The 18,441-nt window shown below is 44.7% G+C and overlaps 1 protein-coding gene across 1 annotated transcript in view; it reads right to left on the reverse strand.

Moving 5' to 3' along the window:
- PGM2L1 (phosphoglucomutase 2 like 1) overlaps window positions 1-18,441 on the reverse strand; it is a 522,422-nt gene that overhangs the window by 265,560 nt on the left and 238,421 nt on the right. Inside the window, exon 7 of the mRNA XM_069203801.1 lies at window positions 6,735-6,924. Coding sequence (XP_069059902.1) covers window positions 6,735-6,924 — 190 coding nt within the window. The remainder of the gene's footprint in view (window positions 1-6,734; window positions 6,925-18,441) is intronic.

Consider the following 18,441-nt stretch of genomic DNA (forward strand, 5'->3'; position numbering starts at 1 on the left):
AGATGCTGAGAAAGATTCCTCCCCTTATTCTGGAGGAGCATAAACAACTTGTTCAAGCCCTTTTCAGTAGCTGACTGGACTAGTTGAATGTACTATATATGGAGCTCCCAAAATGTGCCCAAAGGAAGCTGCAGGTTATACAGAATGCAATAGCAAGGCTAATTCTCAACATCCCAAAAGGAAAACACATATCTCAATATCCGAGATCACTTCATTGGCTCTTAACTGAGAAAAGGTACACTTTCAAGGCTCTTTGTTACTGTCACAAAGCTGTGCACTCTGAGAAGCATGCTAAAAATTACATTTCAGCTCTTTTTCAGAAATATGCCCCAATTAGAGCACTACTCTGCCTTGGCTTTTCTAGTTAAAGTGCCTAAATTCAGGAAAGCCAGAATGGGAGGTAGAGCGTCTGCAGTTAAGACAGTAATGGCATGGAATGCTCTGCCCTTCTCACTCTGAGCAGAAAACCACCTCATGCCATTCAGAAAGGCTCTCAAAATGTTTTCATCTTAACCGTTTCAGCTCAGATGTTTCCAGATCTCAATATCAGCTCCAGGTAACCACTGGGTATTTACAAGCTTAACAAAAACTAAACTAATCGTGCAAAACGATCCACTGGAGGGAAAGCTTTCCCAGTCTGCATTTCTAGGATGGTACCCAAGAACTGAATATTGGTATGCAGTTTCGGGGATGGCTTTCTCCTGTTCATTGGGAGTCCCAAAGACTGAACAAGGCAGGGAAGGCAGAGGTGGATAACACTGCTTCTTTCCTGTTCTTGCCTAAGAGACAACAGTCATCCAGTTATAGGAATATGTGACAGCCCCAACGTCTGAGTTGTGCACATCCAGGGGTTAAACGCTTGCTAAAGATGTCACATTCCGATTCCAGGCCAAAAGCAATGACTCAACACTGGTAGTTCCAAGCAGCTACTTGACAACATCCTCTCCCTCCTTCAGCAGCTGGAGTTTTTCCTGGGGTGCAGCCATACAAAAGAAATGTTGGCAGGGGAGTTTGCTTAGATACAACCATTCTCACAACTTCTACTTGACAAGGAAGAACCTTGATTAGAAGAACAGTTTAGTTAACTTTGGTAAGACTCTTCCGGTGGAAACTCTATCTAACCACAGATTCCGCAATTAGAATACTCTCTAGGCACTAGGATGTGGACATTTTCATAGCAGAGCTCCCAAGCCCCTCTAGGTGGCTTTATGCAGCTCCGTGATGAGTTTGTTTTCTCACTGAAGTGACAGAGCAGAGATGCATGTAAGAGGTCAACATCACTTTGTTGCTTGATTCTCTCCACACCTTTGGGCGCTGAACACAAAACAATTGAAGGTTTAAGTCTTTTCGGCAGCTGCTTCTCAGCCAAAGTACCCGTCTCTACAGACCTGACTGTCCAGGCAGTAATGTCTTGAGAACGTGTGGAAGTATGCCCACGTTGCTGCTTGACAGATATCTAGGACTGGAACACCTCGTGCTAGCGCAGTCGTAGCAGCCTTGCCCCTGGAATGGGCTCTCAAGCCCTCAGGAGGCTGCTTCTTGGTCAGCGAATAGCAGATCTTAATGCAGAGAATGACCCAGAGCGAAATGGTTCATTTCTGCACTGCCTGACTTTTCTTTGCTCCCATGTACTCTACAAAAAGTTGGTCATCCACCCGGAACTCCCTTTGTGCGGTCAAGGTAGAGCGACAACACCCTTTTTGGGTCCAGCCGGTGTAGTCACTCCTCTAGAATGTCTCTACCAGATATATCGTTACCGAAAGTAAGTAACTTGTACATCTGATAGAGATTTCTAGTTGCAGATTCCTTACCTTTTGAATAGATACCCAAGCAATACCATCCCCGGTGGTGGGCTGTGAACCAAGATCACACCAGGAAGTCCTGTAGGACCAATGACCAAAGTAGCCGTCCCTATGGACCTGACTGTCCAGGTAGTAGTTCTTGGTGAACGTGTGCAGAGATGCCCAAGTGGCTGCCTGACAGATATCCTGGACTGGAACGCCTCGTGCTAACGCTGTGGTACCTGCAGTTGCTCTGGTTAAGTGAGGTCGCAAGCCCTCAGGGGGTTGCCTCTTTGCCAAAGCATAGCACATTTTGATGCATAGGAAGACCCATTGTGAGATGGTTCTCTTTTGCACTGCCTTGCCTTTCTTCTCCCCCACATATCCTACAAAGAGTTGATTGTCCACCCGGAAGTCTTTAGTACGATCAAGGTAGAACGCCAACGTTCTTTTTGGGTCCAGGAGGTGGAGTCTCTCCTCCTCATATGAGGGATGTGGGAGGGGGTAAAAAGTAGGCAAGGTGATGGATTGACCTACATGGAAGGGTGTTACTACTTTAGGAAGAAAAGAAGCCCTAATGAGGAGTACCACTTTGTCAGGATGTACTGCAAGAAAAGGTGGTTTAGATGACAGAGCTTGGAGCTCACATACCCTGCGCGCAGAGTTAATGGCAACCAAGAAGGCAGTCTTGATGGTTAGGAGCCGTAATGGGCAGCTATGAAGTGGCTTGAATGGAGTGCACATCAGATATGTGAGGACACAATTTTAATCCCATTGGGGCATGATAAATGGGATAGGTGGGAAGAGATGTGCGAGGCCTTTGAGAAACCTCCGACAATGGGAGATTTGAATAAAGAAGATTGGTCAGGTAGTCTCAGGAAGGCAGAGATAGAAGAAAGTTAGCCCTTGAAGGTGCCCAAGGCAGAGCCCTGTTGGGCAAGAGAGAGAACAAAGAGCAGAACTTCAGAAAGAGGTGCAGAGAGAGGATCGACAGATTTGTTGATACACCATGCTATAAATTATTTCCAACGACAGGCATATACTGTTTTGGTGCACGGACGCCTGGCTGCCAAGATGGCGTTACAGACTTCGGTTGGAAGGTCAAAAGCCATCAATTGTCTGCTTTGGCGTTTAAAGAGCCCACCATATGTTCAACCACCATGGAAACGCCCTAATGTTCCAGCCAAGTCCAGAGACGAAGCGCCTCTTGACAGAGTCCACGACCCCACTCCGCCTTGTTTGTTGCAGTTCCACAAGGCAGTGGGGTTGTCCGTGAACACTTGCACTGCTTTCCCGTTGAGAGAGGGAAGAAATGCTTTCAATGCTAGTTGAATCGCTCGGAGCTCCAATAGATTGATATAAAGCCCGGATTCTGCTGGAGACCACAGGCCTCTGATCTCTGCTTCTCCCATGTGGCAGCCCCATCCCAGGACTGACGCATCTGTCACTACTGTGAGGTCTGGTTGGGGAAAGGAGAGGGATCTGACCTTGACCCAATCTTGATTTGTTAGCCACCACTAAAGATCTTTTGCAGTTCCTTCCTGAGATCTGGACTTTGTCAGAGAGTCTCGCCTGATGCTGCACCCACTGGAACTTCAGGTCCCACTGCAGAGCCTGCATATGTCATCTGGCCTTTTGAACCAACAGGATGCGGGAGGCCATGAGGCCCAGCAGTCTCAGTCATTCTCACGAAATCCAGGACAGAGGCTGAAACATCGGTATCGTAGCCCGAATATCCTGGGGAATAGCCTGAAACTGCACTGTATCCGGAACAGCTCCTATGAAAGGGAGCATCTGAAAAGGAGTCAGGTGTGATTTCAGCATGTGTATAATGAACCCCAGCAAATGCAAGAGGTTCACTGTAGTCTGGAGGTGGGAGACTACTTTCTGGGGCGTAACCGCCTTCAACAGCCAGTCTTCGAGGTAGGGGAAGACTGGGACCACTAACCTGCGTAGATGAGCTGCAACCACTACCATCACGTTCGTGAACACCCGAGGGGCGCTGGTAAGACCAAAAGGGAGCATGGTGAACTGAAAGTGCTTGTGGCCTGCCACGAATCTTAGGTAACATCTGTGGGCTGGCAAGACGGGGATGTGGAAGTATGCATCCTGCAAGTCCAATGATACCATCCAGTCTCCCAGGTCCAGGGCAGATAAGATCTGAGCCAATGTCAGCATCTTCAACTTCTCCTTTTTGAGGAAGAGATTGAGGGACCGAAGATCTAAGACAGGACGATGGCCCTTGTCCTTCTTTGGCACCAGAAAGTAGCGGGATAAACAACCACGACCTACTTCTGATGCAGGAACCCTCTCCATAGCTCCTTTGGCCAAAAGAGCTTTTACTTCCTCGCAGAGAAGTGCCATATGATCCTCCACATGTGGTCGAATGAAGGTGGCATGGCTGGAGGAGAAGACTCGAAAGGAAGGGAGTAGCCCTTACAAACAATCTGGAGGACCCACCTGTCCGTGGTAATGGATTTCCAGTGGGGCAGATGATGGCGAATCCTGCCGCCAACTGGTTCCAGGTGTTCTAACCGACTAGGAAGGTTTGGCGGCTGAGGGGAGGGGGGGGGGGGGTCAGGGGTGGACTGGGCAACCGGCTGGCTCCCTGATCCCCAATACTGTGGGATCCTGCCTCTGCGCAGGGGCTGTACAGCATGCAGGGGTCAATGGCTTGGTGGAAAATGACGCAGTTGGTGCCCCTTTCAAAGCCTTGAAAGGGGCGAGATGCGGACTGATGGGGTCTAGGGGCAGGTGTGAGGCCAAGTGACTCGGCCGTGGCTCGTGAATCCTTGAAGGGCTCGAGCGCTGAGTCCACCTTGTCTCCAAAGAGACAGGTGCCATCAAAGAGCATGCCCATCTACATTTGCTGGTCATCCCCTGAGAAACCAGATGTTCTCAGCCAGGTGTTACGTCTTAATGCCACCGTCGATGCATCTGATCTGCCTAGAGAGTCGGTCGTGTCCACAGTGAATGAGGAACTTGGCTGCATCTCTCCCATCTGCCAGCGATTGGGAGAGGACAGTCCGGGCCTCCTCTGGAATTGTAGGCAGCACCTGCGCAACTGTAACCCTGAGTGTATGGGAAGAGCGGCCCAAAAGGCATGCAGTGCTCCTGTACCGCAGATCTAGTATGGAAGAAGAAAATATTTTCTTCCCCAAATTATACAGTCCTTTTGATTCCGTATCCGGGGGGGAATGCGCCAGAGGAAGAAGAGGAAGCCTGGATCACAAGGCTCTCAGGCATGGGTGTTAGGTGAGGAATTTTGGCTCTGTTGACGCAGGCCGATGGCAGTGGGCAATCGTCCTATTCACAGGAGACCCTGTGAGGAGTCTGGACCAAGTACCCAAAAGGACGTCCGTCTGTGCCTCATTAAAAAGGAGAAGGGGTTCTGACGTGGAAGACCCTGGCTGAAGCACGTCGGTTATGATATTAGGCCTAACCTCCACAGAAGGTAACTCGAGGTCCAAGACCTCAGCTGCCCTTCTCACCACCATGGCGCCCTCCTCCTTAGCCACAGTAGGGGGAGAGAGAGAGCATACCAGTGCAGGGGAGGTGTCTAGAGCACTGGCATCACCCAAACCCTGCACCCGATCCATTTGGGGGTCAAGCTGGTATTCTAAAGGGTCAGCAGCCCCTCTAAACTCTCCATGTATCCATACTCATAAGTAAAAGTATAAGGGTCTGGATCAACCCTGGGCCCAGGAGAGCCCATAGAGAACGGAATTGGCACAGAGCTACGTTAATCCGGCTCCAGGTCGTCGGGTATGAGAATAGGGTTGACGTCGATTGTGGGCCCAACCGACATCGGGAGCGTTGACATCGGACCCAATACCAGGGAAGGTTGCTGTGGCACAATGGCGTCAGGCGGATCCAAAATTGGATCCGGAGAAGCCCTCCGGAGTCGTGGCCGAAGCCAAAGACTTCGAACCCAAGGGGGCCCTCACCGACTCACCTGTTCCCGAGGGTGCAGAGAGTGGGTAGGTCTGCCCAAAAATGAGGCACATTGCCTCATAAAACTCTTTTAGGGTGGCTCAATCTCAAGGGAAGTTGGGGAAGCGCGGGGCGGACACAGATGGAGGCTCAGAGGACGGAGGCCTAGAGCGCTGATGCTCTTCCTGCGCTGCATCATCCGAGTGACTGGGTGAAGTCGAAGAACATTTGTTCTTCTTCGACTTCTTTTTCCTATGACCCGAATGCTCCGATGACTTCGAGGATGAAGAGTGGTGGTGACTCCGCGGCTGGTCTCGAGACCTTCCTCTCCAAGGAGACCATGAGCGCAGATTTGACTGTTGGGCCGCCATTAGCTTTGGGGACTGCTCCCTCAAAGCTTTCAGGTTCATGGGCCGACACTCTGAGCACGACTTTGGGTCGTGATCGCGCTGCAGGCTCCAGAGGCACACGGGGTGCAGATCCATCAACGACATCATTCAGTGACATGAGTCGCAGGACTTGAAACGGGTCTCGATGCAACCACGACCTTGTCAAAAATTGTTGACAAAAATGTCCTAGTGGTCAAAAAGTGACTGAGTTAGCTCTTCTCCGTATCTGTGCATAGGCTGGCGCAGAAAGAAAAGAACTGACGTCAGCACACCGGGTGGCGCCTATATACTACTGTGATGTCATCACGGCGAGCACAATGCCATTAACGCCCACGGAGTCAACCGATGCCACCTAACAGCATTTTTTCTAAATTATTTTCTTTTTGTGTATTGATTCCATGATTTGCACTGCCAGTACCGCTTTTGAGTAGTAGCAAGCTTTAAAAATCCTATACCAAATCAAACCTATTTTTCACCACAGTTAAAATGAAACATGAAAGATACCTTAAAGTATTACTGTGTTCATTTCAGTAATAGCCTGCAAATTCAAAATAACCTTTTATCACTTTTTAATACTCAGGATATTGGTGGCTTATTTAAATAAACTGCAAAATATTAGAAAAATACATACCAGCACAGACTCTCCTTCCTCTGGATTTGGACATTTTACAGTAGAAAAATCTGGATCGGGATCCATTTGCTCAGGAACTGGAATAGGTGGTTGAAATCCAAATACCTGAAAGGCAGACTGTACATAGTCATGACCGACTCCATGAAAAGATGTGTGGACAAACTTTAAAGACGTCTTTGCGTTCAGCTCCCTGTAAAAGAAGACTACATTTAGTGACTGTAGAAAAACATGTTACATTGGTGCCTTAAAGCAGAGTATAGAATACTATAGTATTAGGAACCCCACGATTTAAGACATGCCATTTTATAAAGACCATCTTTACAGCAAATAAACAAGCATAAACATTAATAAATTCCAGTAAACAAAATGGTAAAGACACCAAAATGAGCATGGTTTACAGATCACATTAAGAACTGCACAGCTTTAAAAACTAGTAAAACAAAATGCTCAAGACAATTAAGAAAATAAAACTTTTATGGTTTCTGCTCAACCACATGGCACAAAACATATTACAATAGATTTGGGTGACAGATAAAACATACCTGTTTCCATAATTTTTTAACATATAAGTTACTTATTACCCTGTTTTATTAGAGGTATGTAGCAGAATACACTATTCCAAACAGAATATGCATCCAGACTTAAAAACCATAAGAGAACGAAAACATATGTCAATGTTATTACTGATCACAAATCCAGTCTTGATAAATACTATTCAAAAATCATAATTGTCCTGAATTTCACTATCCAATCGTGTTTAATTCGTGGGGTAACATCCTTCCACCTTTGAGCAATAAGTGAACATGCCACCAAAAAGATAAGCAAAATAAATACTTTTATAATTTTCTCCTTTAATATCCTCCTCCTCTCAAGACTATATTGACCTCTTTCACAGGTTTTTTTGCCAAGTGTCACTCTCATATGTCTCAGCACCACAGACCAGCATTCTGTGAACATTGAGCACTTGCATAATGTATAATTGTAGGTCCTATTGCCCATGGGCATTACTGAAATTTTAATTCAATTTTTTCAGATGATCTGGCATGTAGTATAATCCATATATGCAATAATAGTCAATGGGTCTCTAATCTCGGATATTTTGAAGTTGATGCTTTTCAGGTCAATATTCTGCCACTTATTTTCACTTTCCTCATTTTGCATGTATATATTTATGTTAACTTTTGATGATTTAGATGGGTGAGCAACAAGTAGCATTTTATACATCTGTGTGAAAAAGCTATTTCAAGAGGGAGAACAAAAAGTCTTCCGAAATGGCCCAATTCCTGCTAATTTTTATTTCTTTGAATGAGGTCTTAAATTTAATAAGTTAAGAATGTTTTTCAGACTTCAATGTCAAATTAATGATGTAAGACAGAAAAAAGGCTGAAAGCATTCTTATCTAAAAGTTTGCTCTTGGGACCCTCTTCTAGAATATTTGGATTATCCCACATAATGGTACAACTTGTCTCATCTCCTTTGCTCATGTCTTTCTTCGCTGGAAATAGTAGTAGTAATTACATTATTTTGGTTAAAAAAACATAAAAGCATACATAGATATTTAAAATGTAAATTTGTGAAACAGTCCATAATAAATACACATAGGATTTTAATAATTTAGGACAAAAGAAGAATATATTATTTAAAACTACTTAGAATGAAACTTTAAATACATATACAAATAAAGGGAGGGAATGCTTATTTAAATACAATGCTAATCTGATAGATCGTCAGCTGCCCAAGACCTAATACACAGAACCATATTAATTACCTAGAAATGACCAATAATATTTCTTCCATTTTATCATGTATGGAAACCACAGATTCTACCCAAATATATGAGGGAAGGAGACAATCCATCTCCAGAATATATTAATTGGAACTACTTAGAGTAAAATCTTAAAGTGCATATGCAAAGAATAGGCCAGGGACACGTTTATTGGAAATAGAGATTGAATATATCATCAGCTGCTGGTTGCATGCTTCTTTAAACACTGAAGATGCAATATGTACAATTAATTAGTTTGAAATTCCAGGCAACCTCCGTCTAATGTACCATGCATGCTCTAGGTATTTAGCAACTGTGAATACTATCACATCCTTTGTGTCATATTTAAGAATATTCAGGGCCTCCCTGACACTCAGAAGTTTGCAAACCGCAAATAACCATTTTCTGCACGGCTCAGTTTCTTTATCCGATAGACAAAAGGGGCATAACACTGAGGAATCTTGCTTGACTCAGTTAGCCCTTATGGTTCTTAAAGGTAAAAACCTATATCTAAATTGGAGATAAAGCCGGTTGGCAATGAGTGGGTAGATTTAATCAATTAACTCCTCATAAGCTGGAGAACATTTGACATTTAAAAATTGCCTGGTCATATTCTCATTATCATAGTTCAGCCAAATCTGTTCCAGGGTGCAATTCCAATAGGCACTTTTCACTTTCTGCCTAGCTCCCTTAGCAGCAACTGCTGGTGAGTTCCAGAGGTCTATCATTTTCAGCTTCTCGCACTGCATCTTAACATTTCTGAGCCATGGCGTAGCTACCCTTGTATCACAAGAAATCACATCAGTTAGGGAGTCCCTATAAGGTGCCAGCTCCTCAGTTGACCACAGTCTTACTCAATACAATAAGGGTTTCAAAGCTACCTCGAGGTTAATAGGTTTAAATGCTAAAGCCAACCTCAGTGGGACTAGGGGCGTACCCTTGCCAATCTTAAATAGACCCCTTATAAAGTTATTTTCAGCCACTAAGATGGCAGTTGCATCTGCAAATCCCCAGATTTGAGCCTCATACATTGCTGCCAGTAAAGCCGCAGCTTTGTAAACCTGAAGTACTGGGGGACCCCCCCACCCGCTAACTTCTGTTTCCTACTAATCGGATTAGTTCTCCGATTAGGACGATTTTGACTCTTCTCTGTGTCAGACAGCAGAACCCCTAGATAGTCAAAGTGTTTGACCTGTTCAATTGTGGAGTCTTCAATTAAGATTCCCCCTTCAACGATTTATGGGTATTAATGACCATAAATGTTGTTTTCAGAGGATTGATTTCAAGGCCCTGCATCTTGCAGAAGGTCACAAAAGAATCCAGCTCTGCCTGAAGACCCATAGGGGTTCTAGAAATTAACAAGGTATCATCCGTGAACATTAAAATTGGGATTGCAGTTCCAGCTAACTTAAGGGCATCATGCATACATTGGGAGAGCCATTTATCTGCACCAATGATGTAGAGGCTAAATAATGTAGGGGCCAATACACATCCTTGTTTTACTTCCTGCTTGATCAGAATCTTGCCCGTTAGGTCCCCACCCAAATTCCACCTAACTTTTGCAAAGGTGTTTGTATGGAGGGCTCTTAAAATCCATAATAGTTCGCATGGGACCCCATAAGCTTAAATAACCTTCTACAAACTATCCCTTGGGACTAAATCAAATGCCAACCGCAGATCTATAAAGGCACTATACTTCCAGTAAAGGGTAATATACTTCCAGCACAGCAGCTTGAACCGGAAGACCTGATCAAGGGTACTAATGTTGGACCTAAAGCCTGCCTCAGCGTCTTCAAGAATATGATTATCTGTAACCCAGGATTGTAGCTTTGCCAATACCCATCTACAGAACATTTTTGGGGTGTCATCCAGTAAGCTAATTGGTCTATAGTTGGCGGGGAGGTCCCTACTCCCTTTTTTTATAGACTGGTACAATAAGCACTCCTCACCAAGTGGACGATAATTGTTCACCCCTCATAATGGTATTACAAAGGGCATTAAGATAGGAACACCACACCTGGATTGGATAGAAATAGGTCACCTGGAATACCATCAATCCCGGGGGCCTTTTCCTTCTTCATTTGGATTAACGCTACCCTTATTTCTTCCAGGGTGAAGTAGGGGGATTCTGACTCAATGTTGTCCACCTTCTGTAAGAGGTTTGTTCGAGCCACTGGAGCAACAAGGCAACCTCCCTCATTATGCTCCTCCGATGCATTCCCAACTTGCTCCTGCCCCTTCTCATTGTACAGGGCCCTGAAGTGTTCTACCCACCCCTCAGGCTGCACTACAGTTCCAAGATGATTATCAATTATCTTTGAGCTAGATGATACCAATTTCCAAAATCCCTCCATGTTCTTGCTCTTAAGTGCGTTAGTCAGCTCGTCCCATTGATCAGTCTCCCAACTCTTTTTCGCTTTAGAGTAGACTTATAGTGATTCCTTGCGGAGGTTATTTGTATTTTGGTGCCCGGCCTCAGGACTTCCAAGAGCTTGGTCTTAGTATTCTGACATTCCTTAGGGTACCACCCTGGGGCGTGTTTAAGGGAGCGTTCTCTCTTCCTATCTTTAAAGAACAAAGGCCTTAATTGTTCCATTAAGTGGCAGTGCACAGGGACCATTTCGGGCATACATCCTCTCTGGTTTGTTGCCTCAGCTAAATTGTCCACAAACATAGCACAGATTTGGCTTTGGATAGCTTTATTACCCGTAACTTATGCCCATTTGACACTCCTTCTATTAATACCTGCCTCTACTGTACTCATATTGTAAGTTGGGGATAGGTTACTGCTTGTGAACATAGCCACTGCAAAAACAGCACTTAAAACATCGTGGTCGCTATCTGCTCTAGAGATGACAGCCATATCAATTAGAGAGGCCCACACATCCTGATCCAGCAAGAGGTAGTAGGACTTCTCTTAAAGGCCGGCTTGGGAGGGATATCAGATTTAGTGCTGCCATTTACAATTCTTAAGCCATGCTCAAGGATGAGATCTTCCAATTGAGTTGCGGCCGCACTCGAGGTTTCTATGATTTGATCAAACACTCCGTGGCTATTCACTGGACTAATTGGATATGGCAAGCAATCTAGACACCTCAACCCTATTGTTACAGTCTCTAGCAATACGTTTCAGAGTACTACCTTTAAGGCTCTGCAAAATATCAGCAAGGTGGACCACTATGGGGGAAGAGTACATTATAGGGGACAGATCTAATATAGACATTAATAATAGCAATTTGAAGCACCCCCATCGAAGTCTTTACTTTTACATTTACCCCCAGCAAGTCCTTAGCCCCCTGCTACAACAATTATTGGAAAGAGATCTAGTTTCAACCAAATAAGCAATAAGCAATCCACCAGAGGCTCTGCCCGAGGTAGAATGAACTGTAAAAGTGACATACCCACATCTAAATAGCGAAGCCACTGCCAACATTTCCTGCAGAAGTATTATTTGATGGGAGTCAAACTCTCACCACTCGGGGTCTGCTACCTTAGCTTGAAGACCTGCCACATTCCAAGATGGTATTCTTATTAAGTTGTTAACAGGTGACCCTCTTCCAGTCTTCCACCCCCTACTATTATTAACCTGGGCTTCCAGAGCAGGGATTCCCACTGTATACGAGGCTATATCCCTTCCCCTATCACTCTTAGCACCTAGCTCTGAGTCTGGTATCATCCTTCCCCTACTAGTAGGACCCTGAGATTTCAGAATGAAGTTAGCCTCTGAATTGAAACCTTTTTCCCTTCCTTTGTCTCTATTGGCACCTATCACGGTGTCCCTTGTCAGCAGTACTCTAGTCGGCCCATCCAAGCCACCATATGTGAGTTGGTTACAGGTAGCTTCAAGCCCTGCATTCCCTTGTTGTCAATCAACCTCGGTTAACATGGAATACTCGTCCTTAAAAGCAGGGCAGTGTAGAGGAGCTAGGGAATTGTATGCTGGTGAATTTAGGTCGCCCTTCGCTGGGTTAGGGGCCGTGAGTTTGAGTCTTGTATTTGAGCTTGAATGGGGGTTGAATCTTAACTCCCAGGCTAACAACGCATCCATCATTTTATGGCTCCTTAAGTTCAGCCCTATATAGTTGGTTTGGAGTCCTGCTGGGCTACAGCGAGTAGCATCCAGGATGTCATCCCTAATTACCGATGTACATCCCCTAGTGTAACAAAGCCAATGGATAACTTTGTTCACACAGGAATATTGTGATTATCTACCTCCACGCGGAATTCTAGGGACATCTATCAAGTAGATGTCACTCGAGTTTCGTGTGTGCTCCTTGTTACTGCTGGGACCGCAGTACCCAGAGGGATTCTGGTGTCTCTGGCTTACATTTCTCCAAATAGGTTGTGTTCTGTGGCTACTATTCTGCTTAAGAGTGTATCTTCCCTCAACAAGCTCACCTCTGAAAGCTAAGGGGTTATGTGGTTACTTTGGCAGAAAAAAACTTCCTTGCCCGGGACTAACTCTGGAGCCCTTTTGCAGTATGAACTTGGGGTTTGCCTACTGTGCTGAGTCACTACTTTATCAACACCTACTTTAGTACATATGTTCTCCACCAGTAGTGAAGGTTTCCCCACCTTTATATCTAAATCGCTAACCAGCTTGCTCATACACTCACATAAGCTTTTGATCTCTCCTACTAGTAGGTGGAACTGTGCAAGAGATTCACTCAGTTTGGACTGGCTAATGTCACTCAAAACTACAGGCTTGGACGTGCCAGAAGAAGCCTTCTCAGGTGAAGCCCCGCATCAGTGGCTAGAGGAGCAAAGTGACCCGAGCAGTCAATATTGATTACAGATGAGCTTTCATTTGGAAATTCCTCAAACGCTGATCTCCTTCAGCCACTGACCCGCGTTTAGCTAGACGTTCTTCACAAGGGGGTTATTGGCATCCTGCCTAAAACCAGCCATGCTACCCAGACTGGTGGAAGTTTTAATAAAGTATGAGTGTATCCCCTTATGTTTAGCGTCTCTAGACCCTTTCCACTGGGAGAAGACCGGAACATTAGATGCCAATATACCCTTCACCTCTACTATTAGACCATCTATTTTATTTACTGTGCAGTTTTCTGCTGAGTTCCTTGGTATCTTGGTTATACCTGCTGCCTCCGCAGGTTTCTCAGTAGCTTTACCTTTGCCCATAATTAGGAGAGCACACAAAGCAATGAGTACGTTGAATACTAACACTGTCAGACAAATCAAACAGGTCAGCACCCAGTGCATTCCAGATGCGCCCAAACTCAGGCGTTATAGATAGGTAATACCAGCTTAAAATCGTTCACCTACTAAGTACTAGAAGTCTTTTATATGGATACCCAGTCAAACAGCAGTTTATTGGCCTTCAGGACCTGGTGTAATGATGGTTCTTTGTTACAAAACAATCTGAAATATATCAGCTCTCATTTATATCCCAGATACGCCTAGGAGATCCTTGATTCACTCAGCACTTACCCCTTCTGAAAATATGAACGAGTAAAGCCAAGGGGGGCTGGCCCTGCCTCTTCCTGTCACTGACTGGCACAGGACAGACCTGCCCTTGGCCCTAGATTTGCCTGGGCGCATCCCGCGCTGCTATGAGAATGAGGTGATTAAGTAGTACAGAGTCAGGGCTGGTGTGATAATGACAAAGGACTGCCTCCTGGGGCCCAATGCCTGCTGGTAGTTGGAGTCTCCCCCTGTAAAAGCTGGTTGTCTAGCGCGTCACTGGAAATCTATTTAGCATATTGCCCTCAATGCCTTAAACTTAAATTTATAAGGGACGTTTTTGTATCAAATGTGAGAGCACATCCTTTTAATCCCTTACCTAGATCATTTTGCTAGTGTCTCCAGGACATCAAAGACAACACCATCAACAAAGCAACTCCTGGTGACGTTAAAGCTTCCTAAGTCGAAGACACTTCCAAGGCTGACTTTGAAGCAGTCACGTCGACGTCAAAGATACCCATGCCTCCAGCACTGACGTTGAGTCCTCCTCCATCAATGAAGACTTCACTGTCACATCACATCAATATTTGTATCAAATGTGAGAGCACATCATTTTAGTCCCTTAACCAAAATCATTTTTCTAGTTTCTCCAAGCAGTATGGGCACTCATAAGGAATACTCTATCTTGTTGTGAAGAAGACCAAAGCTGTCAAATAGTGGTACTCAAATTATTGCGAAGCCCAGCATCACTGCTTAAAGTACCACATAGTTTATTTCTAGAAATTCATGCTCCCCCACCCCAAACTTACATATGAAGGATTAAATCAGGCAGTTTAATTCCCAAAATAATCTTTTCCCAATTACAAGGTAAGCACTGAAAAATAAACAGACACTGTGGTAGTGCCACAACCATCACTATGCTCAACCTTCCTACAAAGAATGGAGATAATTGCTTTCCTTTCTTAAAATGCTGTTACAGCTCCAACACAAAAGAAGCATAATTAGGTTTGTAAATATCTGCAACTTGGACATCAACTTTTATTTCCATGTATCTTACTGGTTTTGAAGATATCAGGCCTTGCAGTGCTGGGGCTTTATCAGTCTTTCTGGCATTGACCAATACACCTTCTGCCTTTATTTTTATTAATTCTATAACCAGAGATGGATTCCTGGACTATTTCTGGTTCCGTGGACCAGAAGAAAATTAGTTACTTACCTGTAACTGTAGTTCTTCAGTATTGGAATCTTTCATAGATTCACATGCTTGAATCATTCCCCGTTGTCGAGATGGGAGCCCCCAGTACAAATTACACAAGTAGTGTTGAAATATATTAACAAAAGGGCACTAGGCCTCTTCAATTTAACAGTCTATCAGAGTCATTTTAGGAAAAGGACCAAACTTGAGCATCCACTCCAATCAGACAACACCACCCTCTAGAATCCTCCTGAGAGAAGCTCCAGTCCCTCAGATTTTATAAGCACAAGTGCGTTAAAGAGAGGAAAAAAAAAGATATATATATATATATATATATATATATATATATGAAAGTGAGCTTCTCCAGGGAGGTGGGTGAGTCGCATGTGAATCTATGAAAGATTCCAATACTGGAGAACTACAGTTACAGGTAAGTAATACATTTTCTTACTCCAGTATTGGAACTTTCATAGATTCACATGCTTGAATTAGAGTAGTGAGCAGTGAGCAGTACTTATGCACATTGTACCATTGTAACCATGTATGATACAAAACACATGCATATATAAAACATATGTATATACATCTATATATATATATATATATATATATATATATATATATCAAGGAATACTTCAAACAAAATACTGTATGTCAATACTATTGTTACTTGTCTTCACTTTTCTCCCTTTTTTTTTTTTTGGAAAAGTTCTAATCCGAACATAAGAGACATAAACAATGTGCATACCAGGATGGAGGGATAAAAGAGATGGCTCACCTTCACCTGAAGAGGTTCCTGAGGACTGCTTGACCCACAGCTATCTCTCCTTGAGATAGTGATTCCAAGCAGTAGTGCCTTGTAAATATATACAGCTCTTCCATGTCGCTGCTCTGCAAATGTCTTGCAGGGAAACCCCCGCGAACAGCGCTGCTGACAAAGAAACTGCCCTCGTAGAATGAGCGTGTACTGATGAATGCAGAGGTTTACCCGCTGCTTGATGGCAGAATCGAATGGCTGAGGCAATCCATCTGGATATACTCTGCTTGGAGAGTGGTTGGCCTCGTCTAGGTGCACTGTATGCTACGAACAATTGATTAGAGCGTCGAAAGGACTTAGTTCTGTCCAAGTAGAATTGAACACATCTCTTAACGTCTAAGGAGTGTAATGCTCTTTCCGCAGGAATAGAAGGATGTGGAAAGAAGGTTTTGAAAACCAAGGGCTCGTTGATGTGGAAGTCTGAAGGGACCTTCGGGATGAAATGCGGATTAGTACGCATCAGTAGCCTGTCTTGTTTAATCTTTAAGAACGGCTCTTGTATAGAGAGGGCCTGCACCTCACTGACACGTCTGGCTGATGTGAGAGCCACCAATAAAGCAACCTTCCAAGAAAGGAATTTCAGAGAAGCACGATGAATCGGTTCAAACGGATGCTTCATCTACTGTGCTAAAACAATATTCAGATTCCACTAAGGAGGAGGTGGTCTGAATGTAGTAAAAACCCTGAAAAGTCCTTTCAAAAACTGTTTAATTAAACGAGAGGAATACAGCAAGGGTGAAGCGTCTGAGCGTCTGTATGATGCTATTGCTGCCAGATGTACTTTAATGGAGGAATGTGCCAGGCCTGCTTGAGCTAATTGCAATAAATATACGGCAATATTTGTTCTAGCGGAGAAGATAGTGGGTCAATCTGCCGCTGATGACACCAGACACAAAATCATTTCCATTTGCAAGAGTGAGCCTTATCAGTGCTATCCGCTCTAGCTCTGTAGAAAATGTCCCTACACTCCTGTGGGATATTCAGATGTGCGAACTCCCTTTGCCCAGGAGCCATGCTGACAATCGCATCGACTGAGGATCCAGGTGCGATACTTGTCCTTTGTTCATTGTTAGCAATTGTGGAAATGGTTTCAGCGGAATGTGAGGCTTGATTGATAGAAGACGAAGCTCCGCAAACCAGTGTTGACGGGGCCAGTACGGAGCTATCAATATCAGGGTGCACGGCTCTGCCTTCATCTTCATAAGGACTCTTGGGGTCAATGGAACTGGAGGAAAGGCGTAAGCAAAGATGTCTGACCAGACTATGGAAAACGCATACCCCCAAGATCCCTTTTGGTGATGCCAGCTTGTGAAGTACTAGCATTTGGCATTCCACTTGTTGGCAAACAGGTCTATTGTTGGCGTTCCCCACTGGGAAAAGATGTAGTCCACTATTGACTGGTCCAGCTCCCACTTGTGGCAGCTCGATCTTTGTCTGCTGAGCGAGTACGCTATCTTGTTCTCTATCCCTGGCAAATGCACAGATGTGAGTGTGATGCCTTGCTGCGAGGCCCAATTCCAAATTCTTTGGGCTTCTTTAGAGAGGGTGAGAGATCTCGTGCCTCCTTGTTTGTTGAGGTAATGCATCGTAGTGGTGTTGTCTGTTCTTATTACTACGTGTGATCCTGCTATTTTTGGGAAAAAAGCCTTCAAAGCGAGGTACACTGCTCTGAGCTCTAGCAGATTGATGTGCATCACTCTCAACTCTAGTTGCCACTTGCCACTTACTTGAAGATCCTGCAACACGGCTCCCCAGCCCTCCAGAGATGCGTCCTTAGTGATGGTCCATGGAGCCGGACGACATAAAAAAGAAAGGCCGATGGACAGATGATGCTTCTGAGACCACCATGTCAGGGCTTTGGCTATTGCTGGGGTTATGTCTGTTCGATCTTCGAAGCTTCCCGAAACCTGGAGCCATTGACGGTTGAGTTGCTCCTGTAACGGACGCATTTTTAGTCTGCAGAGAGGAACCAGAGGTATGCATGATGACATCATGCCCAATAGGGATTTGAACAGGCGGACAGAAACACAGCTTCTTCTCTGTATTGACTTTGTTAGTGTCAGTAACTTTTGTTGCCTGTCTACTGTGGGACACGCCATGGTGGATTGCGTGTCCAGGTTTGCCCCTTAAAAGGTGATACTGCGTGCTGGCAGCGGTTTGGACTTCTCCCAGTTGATGGTGAGGCCTAAACTGTTTAGCAAGGAAATGCACCTTCTTGTTGATCTGCACGCTCCAGCGTAGGTGCTTGCTTTTATCAGCCAATCGTCTAGATATGGAAAAATTGGGTGTTTCCTCCTCCTGAGGAAGGCTGCGATTGCCGCTAGGCATTTGGTGAATATCCTGGGAGCTGATATAAGGCTAAAAGGAAGGACACGAAATTGAAAATGGCTTCCGGCTACAGTGAATCTCAGGTATTGTCTGTGGGCAGGGTGGATGGGAATGTGGAAATATGCGTCTTTTAGGTCTAATGTAGACATGAAATCTCCCTGGTTCAGACGCAGGAGGACAT

Source organism: Pleurodeles waltl, chromosome 8 (genome assembly GCF_031143425.1).
Source record: "Pleurodeles waltl isolate 20211129_DDA chromosome 8, aPleWal1.hap1.20221129, whole genome shotgun sequence".
In the NCBI taxonomy this organism is placed as follows: Eukaryota; Metazoa; Chordata; class Amphibia; order Caudata; family Salamandridae; genus Pleurodeles; species Pleurodeles waltl.